The sequence below is a fragment of the Priapulus caudatus genome, unplaced genomic scaffold (genome assembly GCF_000485595.1).
Source record: "Priapulus caudatus unplaced genomic scaffold, Priapulus_caudatus-5.0.1 Scaffold310, whole genome shotgun sequence".
Taxonomy (NCBI): domain Eukaryota; kingdom Metazoa; phylum Priapulida; class Priapulimorpha; order Priapulimorphida; family Priapulidae; genus Priapulus; species Priapulus caudatus.
In genome coordinates this window covers 177,220-196,587 of record NW_014577371.1, presented here as the reverse complement: position 1 = coordinate 196,587, position 19,368 = coordinate 177,220, and the positions used below count along the sequence as shown (strand labels likewise).

The following is a 19,368-nucleotide window of genomic DNA, read 5'->3' as shown; positions in this document are numbered from 1 at the left end:
CACCGGATCCACCAGTAGCACGGAAACCACCGGATCCACCAGTAGCACGGAAACCACCGGATCCACCAGTAGCACGGAAACCACCGGATCCACCAGTAGCACGGAAACCACCGGCACCACCAGCAGTACGGAAACTACCGGCACCACCAGCACCACCAGCAGCACCAAAGCCACCAGCACCACCAGCACCACCGCCAGATGTCGACGTCCTGGTGACGGTGACTCTTTGCCTTCCACCACCGAGTCCAGCGCCACCAAGACCAGCTCCGAATCCAGCGCCACCGCTGCTGCCACCGGCAGCACCAAAGCCACCAGCACCACCAGCACCGCCAGATGTCGACGTCCTGCTGACGATGACTCTTTGCCCTCCACCCTGGGAAGCACCGAATCCAGCGCCACCAAGACCAGCTCCGAATCCAGCGCCACCGCTGCTGCCGCCGCTGCTGCCAGAGCTCCGGTAGCTGTAGCTGGAACCACCGCTACCGCCTCCGCCTCCGCCTCCGCCTCCGTAGTTTCCGCCCTGGAGCCCCAGGATGCCTCCCTCTCCCCGGGCTTCGCTCAGAGCCTGGGCTACACAGCCCAGCAGGATTGTTGCTACCAACACCTTCATCCTGTAAGATCGGAAGACCGTACTGTTACAGCTTGTATCAGATCAAAACGTCCGACATCTACTCTTACATGTACAACGATGTGCATCGGCACCTCTCACACATAACTCTCTTCATACTGGATATAGTGGGCATTAGTGTCTGGTAGTTTTAGTATATCATTTCCAGCCGCTTTACAAACCCTTTGAACAATTTCATCTGCTTCTATCGACACGAAACATTAATGCGTGAGATACTAGAGCGGGATCTGTCAAACTATTAACTAAAATCTGGTCAGTACAGTGATTCTCGTTCCGTTACGTTCTACCTGTTCTTCTTAATTTCTCCTAGATCTTAAATAGCAAGCACATAGTGGGCCGCGTATTACGATTGATAGAAACTCAACAACGATGTCTTACCTTGATTATTTTATAGAGCTCCTGGCCGACGAACCTTTGACTACGGGTGTGAAGCAGTTGTGCACTGAATCGGCTCTCGCTCTTCGCTTTTATCCTACTTCGCGGAGTCAGTGGCCTGATTCCTGACAGCATCGCTATCCAGGTGCCAAGGATACGTGCATATTAAAACTGGTATGCGCGCCCACGCGCTTTCATATCGAGGATCTTTTGTGGTATGCTGATGCAGATCGTGATAGCAATGCAACGTTGGGCGTTAACGTTGTTCCTTCGGGCGTGCCCACGAGCATTAGTGTTTATATAACCCTCGGAATCTCTTACGTTTGCAAATAGCGTGGCAGCGCACGCGGGGATACAAAGCGAGCAATAACGAGAAAGAGAGAGGGGAGAGATTGAGAGTAGGGCAGGAGAGCGAGAAAACGGGCAAAATGGAGAGCGGGGAGACCAACAGACAGGCAAACAGGCAGACACATATACCGACACACACGCGCGCCCACGCAGAGAGAGAGAGGGGCGCGAGAGAAACAGAGAAGGGGTAGAGAGAGAGAGAGAGAGAGAGAGAGAGAGGGGGAGGGAAAAGGAAATAGAGATAGGGGGATGGAGAAGGAAAGAGAGATAGGGGGGAAGGAGAAGGAAATAGAGGCAGAGGGGGGGATGAGGTGAGGAGAAAGAGAGGATGAGATCACGTTATTCGTGTAGATAATATTACCGACACGATGCTTTTTCAAATATACGAAACAACGATGTTTTTAATGCAATTTCAAATATTTATTACTACAAAAGTTAGTATTTACAATATGATGGTCTCTCATGGTCACAATTGCTTAACACGAGTAGTTGAAAGTTCGTCAGTTGTTCGTAATATACTCGGGCGTTCGCTTAGCCCGGTTAAAATCTTACTTTAAGGTTCTCATAACAATTTCGGGATTTTGAGCCTAAATTTCTCTAAAAAGAGGTACTTCGCCCTAAACCGAAAATAATATGGTGCCCTCGTTTATGTACGGTTCAGTCTAAGCTGTTTGCTCGTTGAAATACACGCCGCAGCTGCTGCACGGAGCTGTGGAGTACCGTGGATCAGCTACGAGGGTGTCGTTTAGGCATCCATGTTTAAACACGGCGGGCGCTGGCTGGCAGCTGATTGCGGGGTCCGGAGTGGACCGGCAGGGAATCCACGGCGACGGGAACGAAGCGGATCGCTCCGTTGTTGTTCTTCTCGAATCCGTATCCGGCTCCCTGCTCGGTGCTGCCGTCTCCGCTAGCCGTCTGCGTGAACTGCTGGGTGGCGTCCTGGCTGGCGGTGCGGGTGGCAGACAACTCGATGCCGGAGGTTCCGCTTCCGCTTCCCTCCCTGGAGGCGCCGCTGGTCTCCGTCTGACGGGCGTAGCCGTTACGGAATCTACGTCCGATGACGATCTGCTCGGTCTGGGCGGCGTTCAGGGCCTCACGGGGAGCGGCGGAGTGCGCGGTGTTCCTCCATCCGTTGAAGTCAAAAGCCTCGACGTTGATGTAGAGGTTGCCGAAGTTGTCGAAACCGAAGGCGCTGGCATCGATGTTGGCGAAGTTGTTGATGTCGACGGTGTTGTCGCCACCAAAAGCTGAAGAAAGAGGATAACAGAAACAGATTTATTTCAGGTAAATGCATATATACATGAATATATATTCCAGACTGCTTTACATACCGTCTCAATAACTTTAATGATCTCGTACTGTGAGGTCGGTTAAATCAATTAAGGAAAGACTCGCTAAGAAACACATTCGCTAACGAATTACTTACTTGGCAGGCTGACAAATGATCCACCACTCTTGATACCGGAAGACCTGAAGCCACCGCTGCCAGCGCCGCCGCCGCTACGGAAGCTGCTACCGCTGCTGAAGCTGCTGCCACCGCGTCCGAAACCACCGGATCCACCAGCAGCACGGAAACCACCGGCACCACCAGCAGTACGGAAACTACCTGGCAGCCCGCACCAGCACCGGACCAGCCAGCACAAAGCCACCAGCACCCACCAGCAAACCCACCGCCAGATGTCGGACGTCCTGGTGACGGTGACTCTTTGCCCTCCACCACCGCCGAGCTCCAGCGCGCACCAAGGAGAACCAGCTCCAGGAAATCCACGCCGCACCAGCTGCTCGGCCACCAGCACCACAAGCAGCAACAGCCAGCAGCACCATCCAGCACCGCCAGACTGTCGACGTCCTGCTCCGACCGCATTGAGCTTCTTCTGCCCTCCACGCCTGGGAAGCAGCCACGAATGCAGCGCCACCGAAGCACCAGCTGGCCGCAATCCAAGCGGCCAGCCGCGCTGCTGCCGCCGCTGCTCGCCAGAGCTGCCGGTAGCTGTAGCGCTGGACAAGCCACCGCTGACCTGCGCTCCGCCTCCCGCCTGCCGCCTCTCCTCCGTCAAGTTTTCCGCCGCTTGCCGAGCCCCTTTGATGGCCTCCTCTCCCAGGGCATTTGCTCAGAGCCATGGGCTACACAGCCGCAGCAGATTGCTGTGCTTACCAAAACACCTTCATCCTGTAAGATCGCCGACAGACCGTACCGTTAGCAGGCACTGTAATCAGATCAAAACGTCGCGACAGATCTACTCTTACTGTACAACGATGTGGCATCGGCACCTCTCACACGATAACTCTCTACATACTGGATTATCAGTCGGGCATGTAGTGTCCTGGTAAGTTTTTAAGTATATTCATTTCCAGCCGCTTTACAAACGCCTTTGAGCAAATTTCATTCTGCTTCTATCGTACAACGAAATTATGCGTGAGATACTAAGCGGGATCTGTCAAACTATTAACATAAAATTCTGGTCAAGGAACTCAGTGATTCTCGTTCGCGTTACGTGTCTAACCTGTTCTTCTAATTCTCCCTAGATCTTAATACGGCAAGCACATAGCTGGGCCGCGTATTACGATTGAAGTAGAAACTCGACAACGATGTCTACCCTTGATTATTTATAGATCTCCTGGCCGACGAACCTTTGACTACGGTGTGAGCAGTTGTGCGCACTGAATGCGCTTCTCGCTCTTCGCTTTTATCCTACTTCGCGGAGTCAGTGGCCTGATTCCCTGACAGCATCGCTATCCAGGTGGCCAAGGATACGTGCATGATTAAACTGGTAATGCGCGCACCACGGGGCGCTTTCATATCGAAGGATCTTTTGATCGTGTATGCCTGATTGCAGATCGTGATAGCAATGGCAACGTTGTGGGTTATAGCGTTGTTCCTTCCGGGCGGTGCCCCATACGAGCATTAGATGACTTTATATAACCCCTGCGGGAATCCTCTTACGTTTGCATAATAGGCGTGGGCAGCGACGCGGAATACAAAGCGAGGCAAATAACGAAGAAGAGAGACGGGAGAGATTGGAGAGTAGGGCAGGAGAGCGAAAGAAAACGCGGGCGAAATGGACGAGCGGGGAGAGCCAACAGACAGGACACAACAGGCAGACACATATACCGACACAGCGACGCGCAGCCCCACCGCCGAGAGAGGAGGGCGCAGAGAGAACAGCAGAGGGGGTAGAGACGAGGAAGAGAGAGAGGAGAGACGAGGAGGAGAGAGAGAGAGAAGAGAGAGAGAGAGCGAGGGAAGAGAGCGAGACGCGAGAGGAAGGAGAGAGAGTGAGAGGAGAGAGACATACATAGACAGCAACGTGTCTGCATAATTCTTATGGGCCAGCGGTTGTGCCATGCCGTCATGCCAAATTGTATCAGCGGTAAATCAGCTCTTACTGACTCGACGCGAAAAAACAAAAAAAAAAAAAGAAAAAAACCATTCTTCTATCGACTTATTTTGTATTATTATAGTTCTAACCATCAATTATGTTATTATTATTCTCATTTTATTATTAGCATCGATTTAATATCGCTGATCATCTATTTGGCTTTATTTATAAATACCCGCCAGCAGTCGTCGGGCTATATTTCCCCCGCGTAAGTTGTATCAGTTGATTAATAAGTAAGATGGAGTTAACCTGTACTCGCGTTCAGGTGGAGAGAGAATTGGATGGATGGTTCGGATCGCATAGATAGATAGATAGATGAGATAAATAGATAGATAAGATAGAATAGGTAGAAGATAGTGAGTATAGATAAATAGATAGATAGATTAGATAGATAGATAGTTAGATAGATAGATAGATAGATTAGATAGATAGATAGATAGATAAGATAGATAGATAGATAGATAGCATAGATAGATAGATTGATAGATAGATTAGATAGATAAATAGATAGGTAGAGATGATAGATAGATAGATGAATAGATAGATTCGATAGATAGATAGATAGATAGAGTATGATAGATTAGATAGATAGATAGATAGAATAGAAGTATAGACCGATAGATAGATAGATAGATAGATAAATAGATAGATAGATAGATAGATAGATAGATAGATAGATGATAGAAGATTAGATAGATAAGCTAGCATAGATAGATAGATAGATAGATGGACAGATAGATGGGTGAAGAGAAGGTTGGAAAGAGGGGGAGGAGAGGAAGAATGAGCACAGAGAAAGCGAAAGCGTGAGAAGGAGCTTAGTAAAAGTAAAACAAATCTTATCGACATGAATTAGGCTTCCAGGGTATGTTGATGATAGACTAGCCCGGTGCCTTCTTTCTGCGTATGTTAATATTTTCATTCTTATGTGTGTGTGCGTGGTGTGTGGCGCAGCGCTGCGTAGCGTGTGTGTTGTGTGCGTGCGTGCGTGCGTGCGTGTGTGGTGTGTGTGTGTGTGTGTGTGTGTGTGTGGTTGTGTTTGTGTGTATGTGTGCGTTGCGTGGCGCGTGCGTGTGTGTGTGTGTGTGTGTGTGTGTGTGTGTGTGTGTGTGTGTGTGTGTGTGTGCGGTGGCGTGTGTGTGTGTGTCGTGTGTAGTGTGTGTGTGTGTGTGTGTGTGTGTTCGCGGCGTGCGTGCGCGTGTGCAATGCATGCGTGCACATGCCTGCCTCCGTGGCGTGTATACATTGTCTTTTTGAAAAGGACCGTAAATGATTTTTTTAATAATGTGACGTATACGCCGACACTAATCAACTCCTTTGCAGTTGCATAACTGCGCCTCTCTATCTATCTCTATCTCTCTCGCTGTCTCTCCTCTTTTTTTCTCTCTCTCTCTCTCTCTCTCTCTCGCTCTCTTATCTCTGTCTCTCTGTTGTTACCTCTGCTCCGTCTCTCTCCCTCGCTCGTCTCTCATTCTCTCTCTCTCTCTCTCTCGTCTTCTCGTCTCTCTCTCTCTTCCTCTCTCTCTCTCTCTCTCTAACTCTCTTCTGTCTCAACTCGAGCTGTTTCACATTCCGTCCAAATTATAACGCTAATTAATCACACGGCTATGCTTCATTGTGTATGGCGGTGTACAACATTTGTGTGTTAACTCAACATACACGTGGCTCTCCCTTGCATCTACGGATATATATACTTATGCCTTACGTCCCGTAAGGACGAGAGGCGATGCAAAACACGTATATGTGTGTCACGCAACTTCGTTGGAAGTAACATTTTAATAACGTTAATCAGCTTCAAAGTATCACCGCGGGTATCCGGGGGATTACCTTGCGGGGAGAGAAACCAGCTCCCGGCAGGTGTGGTATGTGAGTGCAGGCATGGTTGCGCCGGTCGACCAGTTTCAGGCCAAAATGTGTCAAGGCCAGGTAGAACTCGGCGAAATCGGTTTATGAAATATTCTTTTGATGTAATCGTAACTTGGACGCTTGGGCAGACACGGCCTGGTACGGAGAGTATCGTATCTCTGTGCCGCCAAACAATACGTAACGACAGCCGCTAGATTGAATGCAGTCGCCGTCAAAAGTCGTCAGTTGGCTGAGAGGGTCTTATGTCCCCCGCAAGGGTACTGCCGGAACGTACTCTTGGTACCGGAGCCGTACCCTAGTACCAGAGTATATAAATACAAACTTGTGATTTAATTATGCTGCTGCTGTACTATCTAACATCGCGCTTATCATATCTGCCGAACGATTTAGCGCCGCTTGAAGCGTGTGTGTCCCATGGGACAACAACAATAATTTCTATTATTAGAAAAGCGGAGCTGCTTCCACCTCTGCAACCATATATCATATACCAATATAGGCCTACCGCCATAGCCTGCCGATACACCCGCGCGTTCTCTCTAAATTGAATCCATACATTTTATAGGCACATTCCTCGCGTGCATTACCCATTGACGTCTAATATATATATATATATATACTATATTATATATATATATATATTGCATGAATTTCATACGCATATGTAGTTAGTGTACAATCAAAGTAGCTGGTATATCTGGTACAATGTGCTACAGGTAACAGGAGGCATGCAACAGCAACCCTCCGCAAATTGTTCACCGTTTACTCCGCACTATTTCTCGTGTGCAAACGAGCCGTTTTCTCGCTTTTTTTCTCTGGCAAATTTCGTCATTAGAGTGCAGAAATGTTTATTCCATACGCGAGATTGATGCCTGATAGACGTCTGGAAAGCATTGAAATTTCAATCGGTTTTGTGGGAAAATTACGCAAATCCGTGAGGTGCCGTAGCCATGGTGACCGGACAACCGCGTTTGAGGGTTGAGGCACAGACGGTTCAGACCTGTACCCGACAAACATGGTGGAATTTCGCATCATAAAGCGGGCAAAAGTTTCGAGTGAAGATTGTACGGTTAATGTGCAGTGATTTTGCATGAATAAAATGCATGTTGTGCGTTGATAGTAACTGTTTAAGTATTTTTAATTAATTTCTGTGTGCTGCCTCTGGTGCTGCCCATAGATGCTGCCTATGGACGCCCTCTACTGTTGGAAAACAACTGAAAACACTTACAGCTTATACCGGAAGTGACCTTACGGGAGTCGACACTAGCGGCTCCTGGCGAGTCCCGTCATACATTGCGATTTCCGAGTGAATGAAGTTGTGCAATGGCGTTGTGACAACACGACAAGTTCTAATATTTCTAGTCAGTCAGTCGAGTAATGAAGATTTCAATCTGTCCACCGTTAACGATTACAAAGAGTGTAGACATTAAATCGTTACTGAAATAGAAGTTTATAAAGCTAGAGTTCGTGGACGATAGTGTTACGTGTCGGTATTTAGGTGGTCACGTAGTCGGACGTAGTAGGTGGTACATATTTATACGTAGCAACAGTGAAGCAACTAAGTTTAACTCTTACTAGTATTAGTCTTGCTCTTACTACGAGTACGATCTTAGTAAGGTTCGACGCAATAGGTATATTGTTCCAATTTCTTGCTGACTCACTCGTCAATTCGCAGTAAGATTCTACAAGTACAACTTTTACATAAGCCGTGGGGAACGCGTGAACAACAATCACTGCACTTGGTGCTAAGTTGAACATTATATCAGCAAGTTGTATTATATATTATCATGGCTAGTCCACGCACGCGCCGAGTGCTCAAGGAACTGAAATCAAAATACGAAAATGATGTAAGCATTCTAAGATGTATTTAATATGACTAGTACTAGTAGAAGTATAGTAATTCAAAATTGGTCGATCACTTGTGCATACATGTAACTTTACATACTTGTTGTATGTCATAGTTATCGCATACAAAGAAAACAGCAGGCAGCATATTTACCCACCCATGTAGAATCTTTGGTTTTGTGAGCCATTTTTCGTGGAAGCATTGGGGGACAGGTGCAGTTACGAAACCTGGCATAACATGTTCTATAGCTTTGCGGCAACTGTACGCGGGCTATAGTACTAGAGCTACTGCCAGAGCAGACAGCAAACGAACCCCTGTAGGCAGAAAAACTGCTGCTTGCTGCTCCTAATTTCAAACCCTCTATGTAGATTGACAGACACATCATGGGCCTAAGTCATAGGTGCAGCAAATAACATGTTATTACTATTAGCCTACCTTATTCTCACGTACGGAAGTAAAGTTGCGTTACGCAACATATGATAAAGATAGCCACGTTCTAAGCAGCATTCTGTAACAAATTACTTGTTGCTGTTCCTCTATTCATAAAAGAGAATTCTGGTGAACAACAACTTGACCCTGGTGCAGGATGCACTGACCATGAACACGACAGTCTCAGGCTAATAAATGTGGGACATTAATAAGAAAATGATATACAGATTCCCATCATCATAATATTAATAACCACGTACGTCTAACTTCTCCCACTGTCAGTTGCTGCACCTTTGACAGCAGTAATGTAGGCTACATAACTATGGTTGCTTTTATAATAAGCTCCAACCCTGTTGGTGCCATTGGTATAGTGCTGATGTTGTAGCTATAAGCTAATTTGTAATTTGTAATTTGTAATGGTTAATTAAAAAGATTATACCTGTGTACCATATTAGTGCATTTTCTTCGATTTGTCAGAATGAAATAGTCATAAGTCGGTTGATTAGTTTTCATTGGAACTTAAAATAAAGCTATACAGTGAAGCTCGTGTTTTTGGTATGAAAGAAATGTGCGGACTTGTGCTACGTACTTGACGTATTATCTTACAAGTTCAATCTCATTCTTGTTACTTTATTCTAATTCCGTCGATTATTTCTCCGTCGTAGAAATGTTTTGAGTGTCAGGCCTTCAACCCACAATGGGCCAGCGTCACGTACGGAATCTGGATCTGCTTAGAATGCTCAGGCAAGCATCGTGGTCTTGGAGTCCATCTCAGGTAAATTGAAAACACAACTGATGGTTGTCTAGTCATGTATTTCGGCAACTTCAAACCCGAGTTCATAGCAAACTGTATAAGTTCCTGTCTGAAAAAATGTGCAGGAAACTCAACTTGCTGTCATTGCCAATATTGGGGTGTTAGTTAAAAAAAATAGTAGGAATGTGTCGGATAACAGCAGCTAAAAATGTTGGGGGAGGCCATAGAATTGAGGTGTAATCGATTTTTTTATTCGTAGTCTAGCGAAAAGTGTAGTTAAAATAGGTGAATAAAAAGGTTCTGGGTGTCCTGACTTTAAAAAACCTGGTTATAGTATATTAGGTAAGACTGTTCTTAGAGTGTCATCGTATGAGTGTAGGTTTGACAATTTTGTGAGATGAAAAGATGGGTTCACTTAACTAGAATAGTGTAGCATTTAGAATAAATTAATATGTGTAAATACAAGTACATGAGTGCGTTCATGGAGTAAGTAATATACCTAGTATTAGCAATAATGCCTAATTTCTGTTGAAATAGTTTCCGTATAAATGTACGTTGTATTTAGAGTCTACTAAAGCATTGGTTATAAAGTCATGTCTGTTAGGTGCTTAGATTGGAAGCTCGTCTCATATCTTTATTGTTGTTTACATGTTACAGTTTTGTAAGGTCGATATCGATGGATAAGTGGAAAGACACGGAACTTGAAAAGATGAAGGTTGGAGGAAATCGACGCACAAGGGAGTTTTTCGCCGATCAGCCAGATATCAAAAAGGGCATGAGTATATATCACAAGTACAACAGCAGAGCAGCAGCTCTGTGTAGAGATAAGGCAAGTCACACTAGCATACCAGGGAAAAAATGTAAAAAAAAAATTCGGGGGCTACTTTTCAAGCTCGCGCGCATGAAAATAGCACTCTAAAATTTGGTTTGCATTGAACTCTATGCAAATTTACGGGGGCTCGTTTTGCCATTTCCGGGGCTCTTATTGGCATTTCGGGGGGCTGAATCGCCCCGAGCCCCCGTGTATTTTTTTCACTGTAGCATACCTGTATGCTATGTATGTGTGGTTGCGTGAGTGAGTGCGAGCATGCATGCGTGGGTGTGGGTGTGTGTGTGTGCGTGCGAGCATGCATGCGTGTGTGTGGGTGTGGGTGCATGAGCGCGTGCGAGCATGCGTGCGCGTGCGTGGGTGCGTGAGTGTGTACGAGCATGCATGCGTGTGTGTGTGTGGGTGCATGAGTGCGTGCGAGCATGCGCGTGTGTGTGTGTGTGCGTGCAGCAGCTCTCGGTGGATCATTGTTAATATAGTATGTGAATGTTGTGGCTATGGTCACCATCTGTTAGTAGATTATTGTATAATGGAGTGTTTCAGTCTTTTACCATCTGTAGTATATGTTGAAGATGTTAAGTCTATCAGGTGTGTTTCATGATTAGTGGATGTTCAGTGCTGAGGCAAAAATACGACATGTGTGAATCAGCGCACAGGCTCTTGTTAATGTTTCTTTTGTGAAGTTTCAGTATTGTTGTCAAAGCTGTCGTAGTTCGACTGAAGCTGACGCATACGAATTCCTCGCGTTTATTCTGCCGGAAGAATAGCGCAGCGTTGCTGACCTGTGACTGCTGTCGTTGTTGTAGGTTTCCACTCTCGCCGAAGGAAGGACGTGGTCTATTGAAACATCGTCTGCTAGGAATTATGTGTCCAGCCTGTCGTCGTCTGCCAGCGTCAGTAGTAACCCTAGCTCTATCCACACATCTAGCACGTACAGTGGACACCGTAACTCCATGGAGGAGGCATTCGGGATGTCGATGTAAGTGATCGATGATTGATTATTGAGTTTAGTCAAAGTTGATTGATCATTGAGTTAGTGAAAGCTAAACATCGAACCTCGCATTACTATTTAAGTTTTGCTGAAGATTGGAGCATTGAGTGGAACTGGATGAATTTTATCATATTAATATGCATGCATGCTTATTGGACATAGTTTGTTGAAATTGTTTGCTGCTCAATTCTGAATGTGATGTTCACATGTTTTTCCTTTGAAATGTAATGGATTTTACATTATTGTGGCATTGCCTATCTCTAGTAGTTTGACACTGCATCCTTTTATATTACTGTCTAATTCTAAAATTTATGTGTATTTCTTCCATTGTTATTTTATCTAGGGACCAGGTAAACACTCACAAGGATGACTTTTTCACCCAAAAATTGAATGAAAATGCAATGAAACCAGAGTAAGTAAAAATATAGGTTTATTATGCTGTAGGTGGCACTGCATTGATTGTATCTAAAAATCAAGTACTAGAGGAATTAGAGAGAGAATGACTTTCACTTGAAATCTATCATGTATCCTATCAAAGTAGTGTTCTATGCAACCTTTTTGTGCATACAAATATTTTAATTCATTAAACTAAACAGAAAAGCTTCCTTGTTCAAACCTTGATCTTTACATCAGTAAAAGCATCCAATGTTTTTGTGCAGAGTAGTATTGACACAGTGGCACCGAGTGACTTGAGTTCTCAGAGTATATATCTGTGCGTCAATGGGGCATGCAATATACTACGTGAATCAGCCGAAATATAGTAATTTTATAATAATATTTTTTGCTATTTTATAATAATTTAAGTAAGTGTAGTTAGAAGTTATTATTTTCTCTATGCTAGTATATTATGAGGGTAAATGTTAGTAGTAATTTCACAAAACACATACTAGCATTAAAATTGCACGATGGACACAGTGATTTTGAATATCAAAGAATAATTAGATGAACTACTCCCTAATAACAATTACTTCTATGAGTATCATCACTACATGAAGATGTATTGTTGCAAGGTTGGATCTTTATATATTATGTTTTATTCCAGTAATCTTCATCCCAGTCAGGGTGGTAGGTACGCTGGGTTTGGGAACAGCTACACCCCGCCTGTGGAGCAGGATACAACCAGTGAATACCTGAACAGCGCTATGTCATCTTTGAACACCGTGAGTAAATAAACAGGATCGTGTGTAAGAATCTGCCACTCTGAAGCCCATTCTCAGCGCTACCGGATAGCATCTCTCGTTGCTTGGTTTCTACAGCAGGAATAACTTGTTAATAAAATAAGGAATAACGAGCAACTCCTTCTTGCTAGTCTAGGCTGGTTGGCTTGTCACCAAGTTGGATGTCATGCACCTAGGCTTGCTTGTTTCACCTTCTAGCCATAGTTGCATGACAGTCATCACCTGTACTCACCTGTTCCACACAGTGTATTCGTCCCAAATTACGACCGAAATTTTTCTTAGCTTTAGAGTTTCCCGGCTTTTGTGAATTTTCTTTCGTCGCTCCCGTTGTTCGGTAACGATCTCGTTACAGTCGATGCTGCTGTTCCGAGAGTTCTGAGTGTTCGCGTGAATTCAGAGCCTAAGTCACTGAACACTTATAACAAAATTAAGTAATTATGATTAACTAATATTAATATACTTTTCTGTAATGTTTGATTGCATATTACCTCTCGTTGGGAACTCTGTGAATACTTTCCTTTTTCGGTGATGCAGTAACCTTCCTTGAATTCTGCACAGCTCCCCTGCTCTGCAATCCTTTTAGTAGCCTAGCTCTAGATTTCTAGAATCATAAAAGTTTATTAAGGTGACATTTCCTCGACAAAAGTGCTATAAATATACCTTCAAAAACTCGTTATCGTTCTTCATTAATGTGCGTGAAAGGAAAAATGGAGAAAGTGTCTGATGTAGCAAAAATATATACCGTAGTGACAGGTGTAATTTTTATGGAAATTAACTCGTTGTGAATTGGTCGCCTAATACATCACGCAATTTCATCTCGTGGAGGAGGTGCTGTAAAACTAATCGCTCCTAGGAATTCGCCATTTTTAGATCGTATATACTATTTTGCTTCCTATTTCCCCCTTCCTCTTTAGTTAGTTGCAACCTGAGACATTTTCTACTGCAATCCGCAGTATTGATCTGTCGATTTGATAAACCTTTTCTCTTTCTGTCTTCGATATATAGTCCGTTTGACTTTGCACACTAATATTTACGAGGTTACGAAGTTATTTTGCTTGCGAGAACCTTTATTGGACTAGAATAAAAGAAAACTATTGTAATTAAGTTTGTGTGAAGGCAAGTAGTGGCGTCTGTACAGGTTGTAGTGATGACCTGACCCGAATTGTCGCTGACGTATGTGTGGGTCGAATAGAGAAGAATAATATTTAATCTTTTTGTGTGTAATTCTACGTGAAGATTGATTGTGATGTAGACGCCATTGTTATGCGTGGGGTGATGGAAATCGCCAGTGGCATGTTCTCGGCGTGTTGTCGCAAAATATTTTTATTGATTAGAAATGGCAATTTGGTCGTGATCGTGTTACAATTAAAGTCAGTCTCCATAGTCCACAGAGTCACGTTACTGATCCAATAAGTTTGGTAACCGAGAAAAAAGCCATGCCGGGGTGAAGAATAGGGCAGAAGTAGAAATTTGTTTGAAAATTTACAGGCCAGCCAGGCCTGTAGGTAAGGGATTTTACAGGCCCACCAGGCACATTTTACAGGCCGGGGACGGTTTTGCATGCTGGGGTGGATTTTCTACAGGCCCGTCGGGCTTGCTAGTATTAGAAGTGTCAGGCCCGAGCCTTAAAATACGGACATCGGGCCCGCGGGCCACTTAGGATTGTGACCCATGATTGGGCAAGGCGAGTAACAAGACTAGGCAATTATTGTAGTGATATAATCAGGAGTAAGATAATATAGGATCTTACTCCTATATTATCTTACTCCTGATATAATGACTACTGTGCGAAATTAATTACTAGTTATGCCTCTGAAGCATTTGGTTCATTGCCAGGTCGTGTCTGTATCGCGTGCGGTACATGCCGTGCCTGATTGTACCTGCGTGTCACCTCTCCTCTCCGGCTCTATCCATTCCATTAATCAGTGCGTAATGACGGTCTAGTGCGGGTGAAACGAGTAGTGTGGGGGGAGCGGGGAACGTGCGAAGCATCTAATGATCCCTTGTCATGTGTCGACCGTTCCAGTATCTCTCGGTGCGTCTGCCTTTAATTGGTCGTCACCGCACGATCGCAGCATCGCATCCCAGCCTCCCTGCATCCCAGCATTCCCAGCATCCCAGCCTCCCCCGCATCCCAGCATCCCAGCCTTCCCGCATCCCAGCTTCCCAGCATCCCAGCCTCCCCGCATCCCAGCATCCCAGCATCCCAGCATCCCAGCCTCCCCCGCATCCCAGCATCCCAGCCTCCCCGCATCCCAGCATCCCAGCATCCCAGCATCCCCGCATCCCAGCATCCCAGCATCCCAGCATCCCAGCCTCCCCCGCATCCCAGCATCCCAGCATCCCAGCATCCCAGCATCCCAGCCTCCCCAGCATCCCAGCATCCCAGCATCCCCACATCCCAGCCTCCCAGCATCCCCGCATCTCCACATCCCAGCATTCCCACATCCCAGCCTCCCCGCATCCCAGCATCTCCGCATCCCAGCCTCCCCTCATCCCAGCCTCCCAGCCTCCCAGCATCCCAGCCTCCCAGCATCCCAGCCTCCCCACATCCCAGCCTTCCCGCATCCCAGCATCCCCGCATCCCAGCCTAAACCGGGGTTTCCGATGCTCTGATGCCGCGCGGGTTATTGATCGGGATTCGTGAAGCTGGGAGCGGGCGAAAGGAAGCGTCATTCCTTGCCGTGTTAGTGAACGGCTCCCTCTCTCTCTCCGTCGGCGGCGGCGGCAGTGGCATCCGTGATTTGGCTGCTTACGGTCGGTGGTGAAGCAGCAGCAGCAGAAATAGTAGCCACAGTAGCAGCAGAAGCATCATCATCATCATCATCATCAGCAGCAGCAGCAGCAGCAGCAGCAGCAGTAGCAGTAGCAACAGCAGCAGCAGCAGCAACGACAATATCAGCAGTGACAGTAGCAAAAGCTGTAACAGTAGCAGCAGCAGCAGCAGCAGCAACAACAATAACAGTGACGGTCACAAAAGCATCATCATCGTCATCATCAGCTGTAACAGCAGTAGTAGCAGCAGCAGCAGCAGCAGCAGCAGCAGCAGCAGCTGTAACAGCAGCATCATCATCAGCTGTAATAGCAGCAGCAGCAGCTGCAACAGCAGTAGACCGTGCTGTCGCAACAGGAGAAGTCGCGTGATTGTGTCGGTCGGTGACAGCACTGGCTCGTACTGCTGCAGCTGCCGCGCGTGTGTGCGGTGACCGTGAGTGCACACCTGCGGCATGCCCGCAGCGAGACGGATTACCGGACAGTAGTCTCTGAGAGTGAAGCACAGATGCGGTGGCAGGGTGAGTCTGCGCGCGTGTCTGTGTGTTACACGTAATTATAGCGTCGAACCGAGTTTTTTTTTTTTTTTTCAAAAACGTAATTTTAATTCGAAGATTATTTTTCGAAGATTTTGTGGAAGTCATGTGTTACGTTATGTGTGAATGGAAGGGGAAAAGGGAAGAAAAAGAAAGAGATAAGAGAAAAAGAAAGAGATAAGAGAGCGAGTCTAAACGTCATCTGATGGAAAGTTAGAAGATGAAGATGGAGGAAAATTGTTACTTATAGCTTTTATGAGGTGGTAACGCGTTTAAAGTAATTACGTCACCGTAAATAGTAAAAGTAAAGAAAATATTTCCAGTTTTTCACAAAATGTAAGTAATTCTGTTAACTTTTTATGGTTAAATTGCTGCACTATACTTTCTATTTTACTATATTGTTTAATGTAAACATACGCTCGTCACTCATACTAGCCCATAGCCCAGCTATACATAGCCCATAGCAAGCAATTAATTATGAAATCGTCCAGGTTTTTTGGGGTTTAACTAGTTGAGAAACAATCTTATCGGGTAACAATTTGACGATACGTTTAGTCCCATTAGTACTTACTTTTAATGTAAAAAAATGGCAACAATTTTTTTTACAAATATTACCATAGGAAATTTGTGACGTAGTCAATTTAAGAATTGTATAAACCTGTATAGAAGGTGACTCAGTTAGCAGTGAGGAGCTGATGAAATATCGTGCTGAATTAACAGGAAGCTGCTATGGTGATGGTAATCGTACTCACCACTCAAAGACCTCCCGGGAACCTTCTCACCGATAAATTGCCTTCTGTTCTATTCTTCTCTTTTATTCTGCACGAATTCGCTAAGCGTTACAGCCACCGTTCGTGAAATTTCCTCGCAGATAGATGAATGGAAATTTCTCGTGGACGTGGATGAGAAACGTGGCCTTTCTCTGTCCGTACTGTGCAATGTCCTCTTCTTCTCTGTTCGTAGTGAAGGGGATGTGAATGCACACGCGTTATGGGGACGCCGGTAGTGTCGTATGCTTCTAATGACGTCACAGATGACGGTAGAAGGTAGTGATTCTGTTCTGAGACAAATAGGAAAGCCGAGAAACACTCTTAGAGAGAGAGAGAGAGAGAGAGAGAGAGAAGGGAAGAGAGAGAGAAGGAGAGAGAAAGAGAGAGAAACGGAGAGAGAAAGGGAGAGAGAGAGAGAGAGAGAGAGAGAGAAGGCAGAGAGCGAGAGAGAGGAGAGAGAGAGAGAGAAGAGAAGAGAGAGAAGAGAGAGAGAGAGAGAGAGACGCGAGAGAAAATGACATATAACATTTGGCTGTTCGGTAGGAGATGAATACGGGATGAGGCAATTTCGTCTCTCAACGTTTCGATATTTCTGAGAATTCGATATTCTCGCTCTCTCGCGCGCTTTCTCTCTCGCTCTCTCTCTTTCTCTCTCTCTCTCGCTCTCTCGCTCTCTCTCTCTCTCTTCTCGCTCTCTCGCTTCTCAGCTCTTTCTCGCCCTCTCTCTCTCTCTCATCTCGTCTCTCTCTCTTGCCCTCTCTCTCTTCTCAATCTCTCGCTCTCGCTCTCTCTCCGTGAGTAATTACGGCGAGGATACTGGTGACAAGTAAAGAGCCGTAATGCTGCATTTTCGTTTGCTCAAATCATGCTGCGCTCAGCATGAACGGCAAAAACCTGAAAGTAGTAAGAAACGCACATTAGTTGAAGCTATTTGTTACTTGTATCTTTATACTCGTTTGGTTTTCGAACTGCAATTGGCGATCCTGCCGAACACGTGCTGTAAATTGCACCACTGCTGCGTGCTGTAAATTGCAGCACTTCTGCGTACTGTTATTGCACCACTAAGCTCGCGTGCTGTGAAATCTGCACTACTGCTTGGGACAGTGCCCGAGCGGAGACTGAGCTGACTGTGAATTGGCACTACTGCTCGCGTGCCCTGTTAATTGCGCACACTCTGCGCGCCGTGTTAATTGCACCACTGCTGCGTGCTGTAAATTGCACACTGCTGCGTGCTGTTAATTGCACCACTGCTGCGTGCTGTGAATTGCACCACTGCTGCGTGCTGTGAATTGCACCACTGGCCCGCGCGTGCTGTGAATTGCACCACTGCTGCGTGCTGTAAATTGCAGGTGAATGAATAGGCAAGAATTCACGTTGCGATTTTTATACGAGCGTCGCCATGATGCATCGTAATCGGAAACGTGTTTTTTATTAATCATGATTCAATCTGTTAGGGTACAATGCACACTCTTTGTAGCAGCCATCAGTGCTTATTGATGTGCACTGTAAAGCTTTGAAGAGTCTGCGAGAAATGTGTATCGTTACTAATGGCTACTTTCGCTGTTTCCATGATTTATTTTTGCCTTGTGTGGTTTACGACCATGAAACCGACCTGCGGCCTTCCACATTGTTTTCATTAGCAATTATTCGGTGTATGTACGTTAGCTGATGTAGGTATGTATGTGTGTAGTTACACAGGTATTGATGTATATGTAACGTAACGGATGTATGTATGTGTGTATGTACAATATTGATGTATGTACGTACGTGATGTATGTATGTATGTATGTACAATATTGATGTATGTACGTACGTGATGTATGTATGTATGTATGTACACATATGGTGATAAGTAACGGTAACGTGATGTCCTGTATGTATGTGTGTATGGTACAACTATTTGGAGTGTATTTACGCTACTGAAATGTATTTATGTATGTATGTACAATATTGATGCGTATGTACGTAACGTGATGTATGTATGTATGTATGCATACACCATATCTTGATGTGATGTACGTTACGTGATGTATGTAATGTTATGTATGTATCGCATGTATCAAACGGCTGATGTATGTATGTATGTATGTATGCATGTACATCGACGCTGACTGATGTTGTATTATGTCGTGCATGTACCAACCTGATGTATGTATGCTATGGGTATGATGTTGATGATCGCGTATGTATGATGTTGTATGTATGTCATGTATGTCATGTACAACCGCTGCATGTATGTATGTATGGTATGCCTATGTATGTCAATGTAATCCGCTATGTATGTATGTATGTATGCATGTACAACGCTGATGTATGTATGTATGTATGTATGCATGTACAACGCTGATGTATGTATGTATGTATGTATGTATGTATGTATGTATGTATGTATGTATGTATGTATGTATGTATGTATGTATCGTATCGCTATGTTATGTAAATGTATGTATGTATGTATGTACGTACGTGATGTATGTACTGTATGTATGTATGTACGTACCGGTGATTGTATGTAATGTAATGTATGTATGTATGATGTATGTCACGTACGACCGGTGATGTATGGTAGTATGTATGTATCGTATGTATGTACGTGAATGTATGTAGTATGTATGACGTATGTATGTATGTATGTATGTATATGCTAGTAGTAAATGTATGTATGTTATGTA

General features: G+C 45.1%; 3 protein-coding genes across 8 annotated transcripts in view; 1 reads left to right on the top strand and 2 right to left on the bottom strand.

Annotated features, from left to right (window-relative positions):
* Nucleotides 1–1,081, bottom strand: part of LOC106808877 (glycine-rich cell wall structural protein 1-like) — a 10,955-nt gene extending 9,874 nt beyond the window's left edge. For 2 of the 3 annotated variants that reach the window (XM_014811772.1, XM_014811773.1), the window contains exons 1-2: nucleotides 1,007–1,081; nucleotides 262–611 (exon numbers count right to left, since the gene is read on the bottom strand). In XM_014811772.1, coding sequence (XP_014667258.1) covers nucleotides 262–610 — 349 coding nt within the window. In that variant the 5' untranslated portion in view covers nucleotide 611; nucleotides 1,007–1,081. Of the gene's footprint in view, nucleotides 1–12; nucleotides 190–261; nucleotides 612–1,006 lie in introns of all 3 variants that reach the window. The other variant, XM_014811775.1, reaches the window with a different exon arrangement.
* A 668-nt stretch (nucleotides 1,082–1,749) lies between these two features.
* LOC106808860 lies at nucleotides 1,750–4,151 on the bottom strand. The gene is made up of 3 exons (XM_014811750.1): nucleotides 4,136–4,151; nucleotides 2,778–3,461; nucleotides 1,750–2,598 (listed from the first exon to the last, which is right to left on the bottom strand). Exons 1-3 carry the CDS (start codon nucleotides 4,149–4,151, stop codon nucleotides 2,111–2,113), a joined length of 1,188 nt encoding a protein of 395 aa, XP_014667236.1. The 3' UTR covers nucleotides 1,750–2,110.
* Nucleotides 4,152–7,898: 3,747 nt separating this feature from the next.
* LOC106808880 (ADP-ribosylation factor GTPase-activating protein 1-like) overlaps nucleotides 7,899–19,368 on the top strand; it is a 53,598-nt gene continuing 42,128 nt past the window's right edge. Inside the window, exons 1-7 of one of the 4 annotated variants that reach the window (XM_014811785.1) lie at nucleotides 7,900–7,952; nucleotides 8,267–8,438; nucleotides 9,532–9,641; nucleotides 10,278–10,449; nucleotides 11,256–11,428; nucleotides 11,784–11,852; nucleotides 12,483–12,600. In XM_014811785.1, the coding sequence (XP_014667271.1) occupies nucleotides 8,379–8,438; nucleotides 9,532–9,641; nucleotides 10,278–10,449; nucleotides 11,256–11,428; nucleotides 11,784–11,852; nucleotides 12,483–12,600 (702 nt within the window). In that variant the 5' untranslated portion in view covers nucleotides 7,900–7,952; nucleotides 8,267–8,378. Of the gene's footprint in view, nucleotides 8,439–9,531; nucleotides 9,642–10,277; nucleotides 10,450–11,255; nucleotides 11,429–11,783; nucleotides 11,853–12,482; nucleotides 12,601–19,368 lie in introns of all 4 variants that reach the window. The other 3 variants (XM_014811784.1, XM_014811786.1, XM_014811787.1) reach the window with 3 other exon arrangements.